Source organism: Lissotriton helveticus, chromosome 2_1 (genome assembly GCF_964261635.1).
Source record: "Lissotriton helveticus chromosome 2_1, aLisHel1.1, whole genome shotgun sequence".
Lineage (NCBI taxonomy): Eukaryota > Metazoa > Chordata > Amphibia > Caudata > Salamandridae > Lissotriton > Lissotriton helveticus.
In genome coordinates, this window is record NC_136059.1 from 480,920,363 (window position 1) to 480,936,057 (window position 15,695).

General features: G+C 44.4%; 1 protein-coding gene across 1 annotated transcript in view; it reads right to left on the reverse strand.

The window, feature by feature from the left end:
• Nucleotides 1–500: 500 nt before the first annotated feature.
• SMIM15 (small integral membrane protein 15) overlaps nt 501–15,695 on the reverse strand; it is a 60,303-nt gene continuing 45,108 nt past the window's right edge. The window contains exon 2 of the mRNA XM_078675131.1: nt 501–911. Coding sequence (XP_078531257.1) covers nt 674–898 — 225 coding nt within the window. The 5' untranslated portion in view covers nt 899–911 and the 3' untranslated portion in view covers nt 501–673. The remainder of the gene's footprint in view (nt 912–15,695) is intronic.

A 15,695-nucleotide genomic window follows, 5' to 3' on the forward strand; every position in this document is an offset into this window, starting at 1 on the left:
AATTCAGTTGTTCGAAATGCAAACAATAATAACGATTACATAGTAACTCAGACGAGATCTGTACATGCCCGAGTAAGAGGAACGAGAAATAAAGAGAAAAAGATGACATTTTTATAGCAGACAAAACTGACGAGAAGCGATGCCTCCCCTTTTTATTCCTTATACAGAAGGCCATGCGAAGACCAAATAAAAAGGAGACCAGGCATTTCAATCATGGTTTACTTCGCTGTACATCTATGGCTTTCAGGATTATTTCTGAATAGAAATGAAGTTGAGCATTAGATCAGTCCCTTGATATTTGGTCAAATGCAACCCACGTTACAAAACAATAGCTGTTAGTATAATGAATCATACTTTTCACTTTGTGTTTGTGCCCAGGAGACCAATTTGCTGCGACGGTCACAGTTAACAGGTCACCCCATTCTTTGCAGACACTGTATAAATACATACAGAAAGCGGCCAATTAAATTGTTGACAAAGTATTTAAACATTGTACAGTGTTTGGTCAGAAAAGAGTAGGTTCTTTAATGGCAGTTCCAAGCTCAAAGCACTAACAAGGAATTTCGAAACAAGTCTCGCTGAAAGGATGTCCAATCTCTAAAAAGAATATAAAACCCCATCGACCCCCATCTGAAAAACTGTTATATACAGATGAAAGCATTGCTTAAGGTGCTTAATCCTTCTTTGTCCGTTTGGCTTTTGCAATGTTTTCCTGGCGTTTTTGTTTCTTTTTTTGGTCTTTTTCCTTAGCTTCTATCATTTTTGCTAGCTTCCAGGATAGCACAGCACTTGCCAGGAATAGTGGGGTAAGGGCCAGGATGACGGTGGTAAGAAAGCCATAAGGATCTTTTGCGGCCCATTCCACAACGTAGTCTGCCCAGGCTTTGATATCAATCATGTCTCCAGGGGTCCTGCAAGAGTAAAAGGAAAGTGTCAAGTAATCGTCACACTGGAAACACACACAGCTGATGTACATATGTGGTCAACAGAAAGCAAAAAACATGTTAAAAAGCAAAAATAGCATTTAAGGAGCAGACTACTAGCCCTCATAGTCGACCCAATTTGGTTGCCTGCTCTGACACCGAAGTCTCTTGGTCATCAAGCGAAGTCTTTACTACTTACTAGGGCTTAAAAAGGTCCGGCTACATAATTAAAATAGGGCAGTGTGGACTTAGGCCATCCCACCCTTCTACCACTGACATTTTTCATGCTTTGCAATTACTTGGATGAGCTGTCTGTCAAAGCCATGGCATTTTGAGATTGGTTTCAGTGTCCTGTTTCTGTTCCCATTAGGGTTTGGCGGTGGAGCAAGCAGTAATCTTTGGTTAGATTGAACATGACCTGTAGCTCTTAAGTGAGAGCCCCTGAACAGGGCTAATCACTTATCTCACTCACGCTTTGATTTGCGTTACTTAGCTGGGGTAATATTGTCCTGTTGTATTTACAGCTTAAATACACAGTGGTGCTACACAGGCCCAATCCATACACAGACCGTGCTATTCTTAGGCTGTCTTCATGTCATATTCATTGTTCTTTATTCACACGAGGTCATTGTATTTTAAACAGTACAGCAATACATGCTAGCCAAAGCTTATCTTTTCTCCATCCGTGTCCAGTAGAAGCTGCAGAAATCCAAGAAAGTCACAATATAGCAGAGAATACAGAAATGGAATAAGTAAAAACATCTGCAGTCATACAGCACAATTTTATAACAAGAGTTCTGCACACAACTTTTCTGGAAATATACAAGACGTATTTTTGTGCAATTTGTACTACTAAACAAAACTAACGTCAGAAACAATGTGTTTTTGTAGCAAGATAAGCAGGCACATCGACTGTCGGGAGTACTGATTTCAACACAGGCTGAACCAGGGTTTGGGAGTGATGGTGAAACTCCCAGGAGATGTCCACGGGGCCTTCGATGTGACCTGAATCACTTAGGATCAGGTGCAAAGGGCCTAGTTAAGGTGTTCCCTGATCTGTGATGGCTTCCTGGCAGCCATTTTGAATCTCACAAGATCTCGTATCTGTATGGACGCAGTCCCTTTATATATAGGAAACAGGCCCAGAGATAACCGCTAGTTAACACAGTTATTGGTGAGCAAAGAGCAGCGAGTTGGAGCGGTCTTGCTCTTTACAGTATCGCCAGGATCTCTGCAAAGGAGATCGGCACCATGGAGGCTCTAGCTGCAAGACGCTGTGGAACATATAGGGTAAGGAAGAGCATATCTTTTAAAGAGAGCCTGAACACAGTTACTGGATTAGTAAAACCAGGAATGCAAATGAACAATCTTGGCAATCTTAAAGAACATTTAAGGCCTCGGACTATTGTTGGAGCGAGGGAAGTCTCCTTCCCCTGACCCTTTTTAGAGTATCACACCTGGGAACATTCAAATGTTAACAATACTGTTGCTAGAGAGAGAGAAAACTCTTTTCATTGACATTATGAAATCTCTATCCACAGAGTAGCTCTTTGCTGTAGGTGAGCTGTATTTTCACCTTTCTCACTAAGAAGAGACTTTTAGTGAGAGACTTTGAAAGCAAACATTTGAAGAGGCGGATAGTGCAAGTAAAAGTCTATTTGGAACTTCCAAATCGACGTAAACCACTCTAAATCATTCAGGAAGAGTGTCTGTAACTGCTGTGGTGATTGTTTCAAGCTAATCTTGTTGTCTATTTTATCCTCAGTGATCCTCAACACATACCTAGTTCAAAATGCAGCATATTCCTGAATACAATTGTTCAGTCGCAGGTTAACGCAATGCACCTTACAAGTAGGGAGATTCTAATTGGTGTCTTGAAGAAAACGGAGACTGCTACCAGCAGAGAACCTACAGTGACGACCTCAACTGTCTTCACAGGATCTATTCCCTGGCATCCCTCTTCCACCTTAGGATGGTTCCCAGTGTTTGCATTATTTACGGGTGCTGTTCTAAGGCGAGGGGGATTGTGAGACCATTCTGCTCCCACATAAATATCTGATCTGGACATTCATTTTCTGCAATAATGGATGAAAAGCCGGTAATTTGTCCAAGATTTCTTCAAGACTGTATATTAGTTAAAATACAAATATATGTGCAACTGTTTTTACCACAGATTGCATAAGTTGAGACAGTGTCTTGCATATTTGGAGTATAATTACTTTAGACAATAATGAAGCGTTTAAGGTATTAATTACTGCTGTCTCTTATGAATAAGGCATAATTTGCCCAATTTTCTTGAATTCCTTATGCACTGCAGGTATTTCTCATTGCCCCTGCCTGAAACCACCTCGCATGCCTGTATCTCTCCCAGGCTCCACCTTTCTCTGCCTGCACCTCGGAGTCCATTCTTTTACTAGCCTGCACCTCTCCTCTAAACTAGAGCCTGACTGGGCCTCTCAGCTTACACCTCAATGTACATGCACCTCACTCGGCCTAAAAACACTTCTCCAATAAATTATCTGTACCCACACTCAAAATGCACCTCTTCCTGCCTGTAGATCTACCTGCCAATACATCTTCTGGAACAACTTGTTCCTACCAGCACCTGCTAGAGCCTGCACTTATCTTTCCCAGTCCACCAGTCTCATTCTTGTACCTTTCACTAGCTGCACATTTCACTTTACATCTATCTTTCTGCCTGCACCTCTCTTTCCATACCTCTTCATGCTTCATTCTATAAATGCCCTTGGCTCTCCAACCTCCCCTCGGCCCTCCCTGTACATTGCTCAGCCTCTACTTCACTGTAAACGTACCAGTCCCCGCGTTCTGCTCTACCTGAATATACTTCTCCCTAGCTTAACCTGTCCCAGCCGGCTCCATACATTAGCTCACCCTGCACCTCTCATTAACTGCAGCTCTTCCTGCACCTATCCCAGCTCGTTATTGTCTCTGCTCATACATGTCCTGGTCTGCTTCATAATGTCCATGCCATTCTCAGAATACACCTTGCCATGCAAGTTCTTCTTAACCATACCTCTGCCTGCCTGTACCGTTCCTTTTCTAAATCTATACGCAAAAATACACACATTTAGGCATCACTTATGACATCGCCAATTGGTTGTGGTTTAGAACTAAACATGCTGATCTACTGGCTTTGCCAATACTTGTTTAATCACGTCGCTGATTTTCCCCTGAAAAGAACAAAAAGTAATAGTGTAATCGATACAATATTTTCAGCAGCTGGTATTTGCTTTGGGCTTCATTCCAGTTTTTAGGTCTCCCCAAACCAGCGGTTGAGCTCTTGCTTGTGTGATATTTTGTTTACTAAAAGGGGCTTGGAGCCCACCCATTGCCTACCATTCATTGGCTTCATTTTAACTCTTATTTGCTGCCTTCTAATTGTTCCGCGCATGCCAATTTCACTTCCACTTCCTTCGCCTGGAGTAGAGACTAAGTACTGCTTAATTCGTTGTGATTAGATCACTTCTGCCCATTGCACTGTTATTCAAGATTTTATTTTCTTTCTTCTTCCCCTGATGGTGATGTCCATGTCACTTCTTAACGCTCACCTTTCCATTGTCGGTGTTGCTTTTTTCCTCCCACGCGCCACCTTAATAAATCATTACACCAATATGTATTTTCTCTACAGGTGTTTTTCTGTCCACGTATAGCTCTAATAATGTAACTATTTTAATCTTTTATCTTAATCCGAATACAATGTTTCCCATCCACTGCAAAGGAGTGAACAGTACCCATTTGACTTGTTCATACTCTTTAAAATTTGACTGCACTGAAACATTTTTGTTCATAGATGAATAATAAGTTGCTACCAGAGGCCAATTGCTACTAGTCTTGCAGGTTCCTACCACCATAAACAACAAGCAGTGCCCTCTCAGGTTGATTTCTTCACGTTGTCTCAAACTTTGCAGGATGAATGGCTAAAGCAGGTGAAAAGATTTGTAAACTCTGAACCTCATTTGATTCACACCTCCACCCTAGTTTTAGAGCATTAGCTTGCTAAACTGTTTTTTTGGGTTGTTACGATTCTATTCATATGTCTAACACTTTTTATGTGGTTTTATTTTTCTCAATTAAAACAAACTCTTTGCAAAAGTCGGTGATAAGCAGCAGCTTCAAGGAGCTGCAACGTCTAGGATCCAGCTCTGCAGAACAGTTGCAGTTGCACGCTTTCTTTGCACTTCAGGTCTGTAGTAGAGCACAACGGTCTTTCTGGTTTAATTTTAGAACTACTATTTACTGACTAATTCAGGTTAGCAGTTAATTGATATAACTGTTCATAGGTAGCGCAAAGTTCAGCTGCTTCTTAAACAGACAACTTCTTTTCCCACAGGCTACATTCGGTGTAGTTTCGACTTGCTTACAAGAACATCGAGGCATCATTTTTACAACAATGAGCTTTATACACTATGCACTCCAATGAGCAACATTGTGTCCCGCCTAAAGGTAAAGATGTACATTATGTATTGTATGCATTGTATAAGCGCAACCAGTTGCTGGGGAAACTTTCTTATGGCAACAAAAAAAAATGCTAATCTTTGGTAAATATGTTACTTGTTGATTTTTTTCTCTCTCTCTTGCTGTACAACATGGCGAAAAAACATTGACAAAGCCAATAACTTTCTCGTAGGGGACATTGATGGGCTTTGCCAGTGTTTTTCTTACTTATTATGCCAAGACAGATCAGCAATGAGCAAATCAGTCTTCAGCACTGCTCTAAAAAGGACATAGGAGCCTTAATGGCAAGTCCTAAATCCTTCTGAAAGGGAACACAGGAAACCTCAGACATGATTCAGCAATACTGGACCACATCAGTGAGGTGCAGCTTCCCCAGTGCAACAAAAATACAAAAAACATTATATCATAGAAAAGTACACAACAATTTACACAATAACTCGATATAAAACACAAAACTGCAAGTTTTCTTTTCACAACCTCAAATAAAAATTTCCAAACATCCATCACCCACAATTTACGATCTACTACAAAGACGTCACAAGCAGGGCAGAACAGTATAAGAACCTACACAAATCAGCCGAAAACTAAAGTAAACATAAAACGTTTTAGTTATTTTCTAATCCAAACAGCAATCATTAGCTTTGATAAAAAAAGGTACATTCACCAACCGCAAAGCTGCATTTGTGAAAACTTGAAAATGTCTAATTCAACAATATTTTTTATTTTGGGTAAATTGATAACCATTCTCTATTTACCAGCATTCTCACAAGGTGTGGTAGTTGAATCAAACCTATAGCTTTGAGGGAAAGCAACCAAGCTTAAATATGATAGTCCAAGGACATCCAATGCAAAGATTTTAAAGTGGGTTAAATAAGGTCCGTTTTCTTGCCCCTAGCATATGTTCAAAGCTTGATATACTTTATTGGAGAAGCTACCATATTTTGCTAGAGCCACAACATTCAAATTGCCTTTAACCCCATGGAAAAGCACAAAACCCTGATAAGTGGGCTGAAAGTTGTTAGGTAAAATGAAAGTTATGATCTATTCGAGAAAACAAAATATCTTACACTTAATTGTTTGTGTTTTTGTCATACTGTGGGCAGGTAGTGTAAGGACTTAGCAGATAACAATAAAAAATACTCCCTTTTGATATAACAAATGCTCATTTCTACCTCAATCCCAGGAAACCAACTCATTCTACAATTTATGCATATGATGGAACCGCAACTAGTGCTCTCTTGAACAGTTGCTTAATCCACAGCAGTAGCGGATATTTGTAAATACAATCACATGCTTTATGTAGATCATATGTCCTTATGCAGTGTAATTAGTATCAAAGTACAGGCAGTCATTTATTTTCAAAAATAGTACATTCCAGTTTCTGTTCAAAGTTGATTTATTCTGAGTAACAATGCTTCCAGCAAAACATCAGTAAACGTGTTTCGTCACTGTAGACTTTTTCAAGGCAGATAAATGTTACTGATATTGGTGTTATACGGCTATTCTCAAAAGTAGCCGCACAAAATTCGTCCAAGAAAAATCTTTAAAACCAAGATATCTTATTGCAGAATGTGGATCTTTTCGACCCTTCAACGTATTTCAGATAGGCAATACATTTCCAGGCTCCCTTATATGAGCAAGTCCAAATGTGGGGCCTCAATATTTTGCAACTGCTGTCACAGATACAAGTCGACTTAAGTATCGCTTGTATGTAATAGCCGACCACCCTAATCAGCACACATGGAGGAGTCCATGGTAAGCTCCACTGCCAGTTTTGCGTGTTAGTGCCAGCCACACCGGTCAGTTCGATACAATTTGCCTGGGTCTCAGATAAGGAAGATATAAATTGGCGGTAATAGGCACATTGATAAATGGAGATCCATAAACAGCCATCAAAAATCCTACCTGTTCTACAAACACATTATATGTATTTAAAATAACAGATGCCAAAATTAACATTGGGACACATTGGATGACACTTGCAGAAGAGGATGAACCAATCTCTATTCACTGACCAACACGAATGTATCAAAATTTTTGTAGGCGGCTCACAAAACCACAACTTCAGCTACTCATCCTCAGCATTCAACACCGCCGACACCCAAAAAAAATAACTTATGAGAATAGAGGTTTAGAGATTGGCTGTTCGAAGAGGACTAGTCCCATTTTAGACAGAGAATGAAATACTGTCTGTGTTAATGCCATTAAGAATAATCCGAAATGGGCAAAGGCATCAGGAGTTAAATCTCAGCAGAAGGTCTTAACCTGGGGTCTTCCCAGGTCATTCACAAACACCTACTCAGGGGGTCCGTAACTATTTAGAAAATTAAATGTTAGCAGATTAATAAACTGTTGTTGGTATCAAAAAGACATCGGCATGGTAATGGACCTGGACAGCTGCCCTGAGTGCCCAACTGAACTGATGCAGTGACCCCTAATGCTGATTTTTGTTGTCATGGCTGAACACAGATCATGTGTGTGTGCCATGACATAGGCCTGTCTCACAGATTCTAGTCTTGATGTACCAGGAGGGTTGTCCAAACTACTACCCTCAGTGACGGAAGGCTGCTGCCTTCACCAGGAGTTAAGCAGCACGAGTGTGGTGGTGGCCGCATACCTTGTAGCGATCAACAGCAGTGAACAGGTCCTTTTTAGGTCGTGATGCTGTCCAGCGAAGCATCTTTTGTCATCCACTTCCTGGGAATGTGAGACAGGGGATGGGCACGCGCAGGCGATTCCCCCATTTGAGCGCGCACGTTCACCCACACGCCGTGCACATCTCCAACATTGGCAGCAAGTGGATAACACACACACACACACACACACACACACAGGCACACACACACACACAGGCACACACACACAAGCACACACACACAGGCACACATACACGCGCACACACACACACACACACACACACAGGCAAACACACGCACACACACACACACACACACACACACACACACGCGGGCACACACGGGCACACACACACACACACACAGGCAAACACACACGCACACACACACACACAGGCACACATACACACGCACACACACACACAGGCACACATACACGCGCACACACACAGCAACACACACACAGACACATGCACACACAGAGCCACACACGCACACACATACCCCACCCCACTCACCGGGCTCTTTTCTCGCTGCGCTGCTTCAGGCTCCGTCACTCCACCGCATCACCTGGCACACCTCTCCCTCAGGCATGGGAGCCCTGCGTCAACACTGCTCCCGAACTTCCATTTTCGGGCCCGGGGGGAGAGGCCTAACTAGAAAAGTCGGGTCTGATGGGTGGGGCCAGAGAAGGGGAGGCGGGCCTCTTATCTGCTGACAGGCGATGGTGAGGGCTGGGACTCGTCAAGGCCACGCCTGCTTTTCTGTTGCCCAGTCCAGGCGGGGGCCATGGCTTACGCGCACCCTAAGAGGAACTTTTGTTTCCTAAGGTCTTGTCTTGTTTTTTTTGTTGAGGTTGAACCGAGTCATCTGTCTGGTAATGTATGTTTTTTGCTAAACAGAACAAACCAATCCATTTGGCTATTTTCTGCCGTGTACAGCCGCAGGTCCTGTTAGTGATTTTCATCGTTGATTTAATTTTTTCCTCTCGTCAAGCCTTATTTTGCAAGGAAGTGAGTTGGTACAGGACGTATTTTTGTCTCTCATGTAGGGATCGCTCTGGTTTAGATACGGCATAATTTGAGGGGGTGGTTGCAAGTGGGGCCTGCTGCATAATTTGTGCTGGTGGTTTTTGGGGGGGTCTCGCCGGCTCTCTATGTTGGAGGCCGTCTCTTATTTTAACTCGACAGACTCTCTCGAGCGGGAGAGGTGGGAAAAGCAGAGCTGAGAGACGGAATTAGAGAGACGAAACCCCACTACAAAGGAGAAAGCAGGAACGTATAAAGAGTGCGATAGAGAGGCATAGGGGGCTTGGTATGTAAAGAGCCCTGAGGTAGATTCAGGACTGCGTGGCCTTGGTATCTGACACACTGACATCTAGTAGCACCGGCACTTTCTTTTAGAAATTAAGCACCGGAAAGTGTGTCTGTATCTACCCACTGGATGAAAACCCTTGGAGTAAGTGTTTTTGATGGACGGTGGGGGTGAAATCTCTCGCTCTCAACCTCCCTTTTGTGGGTCGGGGAGGGTTTCTGTGGATAGATCCTCGGAAGCTTCATGGATTTAATCCTGTGCCTACGTCGGCGACTATCTGCGCTCCCTTTGCCCCCCTCTCCGGGGCCCCACTTCAGCTGCTCTGATAGCGCTGTAGATTTGGCGCTTGTTGCTGAGAAGTGTAATTTGTTTCTCCCAGAGTGCAATCCGCCTTGGCTTTCAGTCTGAGGTGTATGTACGATATTGTTGGAAATACTGCTGCTGGTGACCATTCATGTAGCTTCAAGCCTGGGGTGTCCAAAGGCGGCATGTGGTGCTCCACGCGCCTCTCTTCCGTGCATGATGATACCCGGGGTTACGAAAACAAAACTCTTAAAGTCCACATGATAAACTGACTTCGATCTGTACATAACGGTGAATTACGATATATTCCTCGTATTTGAGAGCTGGTTTTGGCGGGGATGCCATTGGTTTTAAAAACCTAACGTAATTGTGCGTGTTTTGTGGGTACCTGTTAACGAACCCCCACGCCCCCCATTTCCAGTAAGGAGTACGCTGAGCCAGTCTGATCTTAGAATGTCCTAGCGATCGACCAACCCCCTGTCATAAGGAATACATGCAGGCGTGTTTCTATGTAACACAAAGCATTCTGGTACTTGTAGTGCCCTAATAATGACACTGCTTCCAAGGTGCTTGATGGTAGAAACCCAGAACAGGCTCAGACAGCCTCAAACCATGGGAGATGTTCAACTTGCCTTTGTGTGTTATTTTGTATGATTAAATGTTATGGCCCACCTACTTGAGACTTCAACAAGCGTTTACCTGGCCGTGCTAACCTGTTAGTTGTACTGTAGCTACTGTTGCAAATGTGCAGATTAAAAGTAGGGAAACATTGCTTTAAAATAGTAGCCCTGTTGCTCGGAAACAAAAGGTCTGAAAGCAGGAAATTAAGAATGCTAAACAACCCCCCACCCCCTCCTTTTAAGTAGAAGTGATCCGCAAAATGCCAGGCCTGCAGCGCCAATGGTAATGCCCGCGATGTATATTGTGAACAAAGGCACAATGTAATTGAGACGCTTACCGAAATGTGGGCTAGACCCAAAAACTACAGAATCCATGGCCTGTGGCAGTGCCGCTCCTAGGACGGTGGGAAGGGTTCCTGAGCCCCTGAAGTGGTGCACGGGTGACCTTTGTAATTATCACAGTGCTTGGGTGCCCACTATCCGGTGCTGTCCAATGCCAGGGTTGATTAATACCAGGGCTGCCCAGTCTAGATTCTGCTTGTGCCTTTCATCCACCCCCACACACATCTCCTTATCTCACCCTCGCCATACTTGCCTTTTTAATTACTGAGTTCTTCATTTGTTTTTTAGAAACCATTCCAGATACTGGGGGAAGAGTATATCTGAAGTATAACCCTTTGAGCCCCCCCCCCCCGTTACACGCATCTCCATAACAATTTCCCTATTGATTTTTTCTCCAACAACATCGAATGGTGTGGAAACCAGTGAGTGCGGAGCAGAAACTGCACTAGACCAGGAAAACAGCATTTCAAGAGTGCATGCGAAGAAAGGGGGGGCACCTCACTGAATGAGCAGTGGGACAAGACCAAGTCCACCATCCTCTTCTTTGGAGAGGCAATGCTCCATGGGAGGGACAAATGCAAGAGTGTGCAAGCCACTCAATAGGAAGCAGGCAAATGACTGACCAATCAATCATGGTAACCAATTTCAGTTGCCTTTGAATTGGTATGGAAGCTACTCCAACATTTGCTAATCCTTGGGACTGGTTATATCCTCCTCTGGAAGGCGGTTGTGCAACCCAGTGACTTTGTAGAAATTGTGTGAAAATTACCAGACTAGTTAACGTAGCAGCCGATTTCATCCTATGTAGACATCCTGTGACATGCAGATAGTTACATTATAAATATCTACTGTAAAGTAATGAAAATGCTTACTGAAGTTATGTGCTTCATGTGACTGCATCTTCATGGGAGGACTGAAGACGCAACTCGTGTGTGAATACAAGAACATGTAAAACAGCCAATTGCATTGCTGAGCATCCCAGGCACCACATTCCACCCCAACAGTCGTGCATCTGCGAGAATTTAAGCTATCGTCATTTACAATGCCAATAGCTCAAACTCTCGTAAATGCCGAGACCTGTTGCATTGCAAATGCTTGTTAACCTGTGTCACTGAAATAAGGCTTACAAACTAGTTCACTTTTTACAGATCTGTTGCTGTGTGCTTAACTCAGACTTCGCCTAAAATCAGGATTGTGTAAAGTACTGCTCGGGACAAAAGTGGTGTGTCTGACCTGGAGGCATGCAGGATTAGGTAGGGTATAATACAAGGATAGTGCGGAGTGGCTTGTGCATGGTATAAGCATGTGCTGGATGTACATGTGCCCATGAGTAGTACAATACCTGAAGGATGTAGTGTTGTACAGTGCATGCAAGGTAAATAAATGCATGTGCTGGGTGTCTGTGTACCTGTGAATGGTACAATACATGAAGAATGAAGTGCGTGCATGATAGGTGCATGTGTTGGGTGTATGTGTGTATGAGTGGTACAGTGCATAAAGGATACAGTGTTGGGCAGTGCGTGCATGTTGAATGCAAGTGCAGGAAGTAGGTGTTCCTCTGAATGGTACAGTAGATGGAGGATACAGTACTGTGCAGTGCGTGCATACTGTATACATGATGAATGCAAATGTGCCTGTGGATGGTACAATACACGGAGTTCTGTCATTCTATACTGAGAGATCCAGACCTGCATGGGAAAAGATGGAGTGGAGGTAGAGAGATCCCCCAGACAGATTTTGTGAATTGCTGCATTCCTGTAAACTGGGTGGGACACACATTGGGGAGAGGAGGACCAGGCCTCCTCTGTACACTTCAAAGGGTGCGCCTTAATTCAGTGAGAGATTATAAGGGGGAGCCCTAAGCACAACTCAGGAAGGAGATGGGGCTGATAAGGGAATCACAAAGACTATGGCTGTGGGTCTGGGTTTAACCTTGTGAAGCATGCATCACTGTGGCTGACATCCAGGTGTGAACTCGTCACTCCCATGGTCTGTGTTTTGAGACTGTCAGTTTCGAAGATAACCCTGCTGTGCCAGACTGCTTTTCAACTGGAAGAGTGAGCAGAGCAGCCTGTACATCAAAAGAAGCAGAACCCCAACATAAAACTTTAAGGAGTCAGACCCTAAATCCCATTTGGTGTCTGGAAATGGACTATAAGGAGAGGTTGAGACACCAAAAATTGTCATCTGCCAAGCAGCCAGATGGGCTGTATGAGAAGGGGAAGCTCTGAAAGACTTCTGCCTGTGACCAGAACTGGGGGCAAAGGCCTGCTAGTCTACCTGATGTGTGAGGGGACAACTCAGTCCCCCAAGATCACCTGCCCTGGAGTATCAGCACCTGACTGTGTGCCCTGTGATGGAGAGGAGGGTGTTGGGGGGAGCAAGGTCCAATTTGCGTCCGCAGAGTGCAGCCGCTGAGTCTGTATGCACCCGACTCACCAGCCATGGGCTGGAATAACTGCAAGTGCGTGCAGACAAGGCACAGTCCAGGACTCTGAACACTTCCCTCTTGCCAGAGTGGGTAAGACTTATTTCAAGCCTGATGGCCCCAGGGGTACTTGCTGCTACATTGAGCATGTGTGTGCTGGAACACTACTGACTTTAAATCAAAGCCTTAGTGGATTAGGACTACTAGCGGGACATACCTAGGATTTCTGCCAATGGTGAATGAGGAACAATGACAATCACTAACACAAGGAGTGAGTGGGGTAAGGAATCACGGGAGGGACACTGAAGACCTTACTTCAGGGGAGGAATGTGTAAATTGTATTTGAATCTCTTATTCTTTCTTTTTGTTGGTTGCAGTAGAAAAGAAAATACTTCTCTTTTTTTCATAAAGGCTGGACAATGATTTATTGTTACTGCTGCGCTCAATTTGAGTTGTGAGCTTGTGTTCACTCCCCTGTATCCACACCTCCCCATCTGACCCGCTCCACCTTCCCCAACGAAGCATTGGACTGCTTGGAACATGCATACCCTGTATGTGCAGAAGCAATACTTGTCCCAGTTACTCAGGATCCATAGTAAGTCGGACGCAAAGACATTAGGAGTAAACGGCCTAAACAACGGGAGGGTGAAGGATGGGAAATAGTACCTGAATTATAACATGAGCAGAGGATGGACACTAGGAGAGAATCAGCATATGCCAGATTCCAAGGGCAGACAAGGTGATGCTGAATTATGCTGAGCTGGTGGTGTGCTGGTATGGAGGTGATGCTCAGGTGGTGGTGTGGTGATGCTCAGGTGATGCAGAGTGATACTGAAGTGGTGGGGCTGCACTGGTACTCAGGTGGTGCTGAATGCTGTGGAGTTGGTCCTGTGCTGAGGTGATGCTGGGCTGATGCGGTGCAATGCTTATACTGAAGTGGTGCTGCATTGCGGCTGCACTGGTGCTGAGGAGGGCTGCGCTGGTGGTGATGCACTAATGCTGAGGTGTGGCTGCACTGGTGGTGGTGCACTGATGCGGAGGTGGTGTTGTGCGGATGCTGAGGTGGTGCTGCACTGGTGGTGGTGCACTGATGAGGAAGTGGTGCTGTGCTGATGCAGAGGTGGTTCTCGGATGATGCCGAGTGATAATGAGGTGGTGCTGAGGTGGTGATGCTGCGCTGGTGCTGCAATGGTGCTGCGCTGATGCTGCAATGGTAATGAATTGCTGTGGAGGTGGAGCTGCATTGGTGCTGGGATGGAGATGCGCTGGTTCGGAGGTGGGGATGCCCTGGTGGTAGTGCACTGATGTGGAGGAGGTGCTGAGATGGTGCTACACAGAAGATGAGATGGTGAGGCGCAGGTGTTGAGGTGGTGCTACGCTGGTAGTGGTGAACTGATGAGGATGTGGTGCTGTGCTGATGCTGTGGTGGTGCTTTGGTGCTCAGTTGTTGCTGTGCTGATGCTTAGGTGGTGCTGCACTGATGCTGTGATACTGAGGTGGTGCTTAGTGATACTGTGGTGTTGCTGTGGTGGTGCTCACGTGGTGCTGTGTGATGCGGAGATGGTGCTGAACTAATGCTTAAGTGGTGCGGCATTGGTGCTGAGATGCTTCTGAGGCGGCGATGCACTGGTGCTGAGGTGGCGCTGTGCTAATGCAGAGGTGGTGATGCTGAGTGATGCCAAGAAGATACTGTGTTGATGCTGAAGTGGTGGTGCACTGGTGCTGAGATGCTTCTGAGGTGGTGCTGGGCTAGTGCTGAGATGGGGCTGCACTGATGCTGTGGTGGCTCTGCGCTGGTGGTGGTGTGCTGATGCAGAGGTGGTGCTGTGGTGGTGTTTAGTAATGCTGAGGAGATACTGTGTTGTTGCTGCATTGGTGCTGTGATGCTTCGGAGGTGGTGCTACACTGATGCTGTGGTTGGGCTGTACTGGTGGCTAATTGGTGCTGCCCTGGTGGTGATGCACAGATGCGGAGGTGGTGGTGTAGTGGTGTTGAGTGATGCTGCAGAGATGCGTTGGTGCTGTGATGATGCGTTGGTGCTGTGATGATGTATTGGTGCTGTGATGATGTATTGGTGCTGAGATGCTTCTGAAAGGGTAGAGATGCCTTCAAGGGATGTGATTTTAAAAAAAAGTCAATTATTTAATATAACTATAGGAGAAGTTAATTAACCTCATGTGTAAATCATACATTAATATACACAAAATCAATTTGTTTGAACCATATTTAACAAAAACAGACACATTGAAACATATAAACAACAGAACACAAAGGTGTATATAAAAAAGAATTTTATCAAAATTTTTTGTTAAATCAGCAATAAATCAGAGAAGCAGGTAAGGAAATGCTGGTACAGATGGCGTATTGATAAATTAATAAACAACACAGCAAAACCTAAGAAGGGCATCTATCCCAAAAACAAAGTGAATCAAACACTGCAGGGATAAGATGAATGTCGACGTTTCGGTCTCTTAGAACAAAGTTATCGAGACCATCCTCAGGACTGTTGTCAGTTAAACACTGCTGAAAGCTGTAATGTAATCTGCAACATAAATGTTTACAATTACATATCTATCATAGTTAAAGCCAGTTACTCCATACACCCATGTGACAAACCTAACTACAGAAATTCGTGACTTACTGAAATTAACAT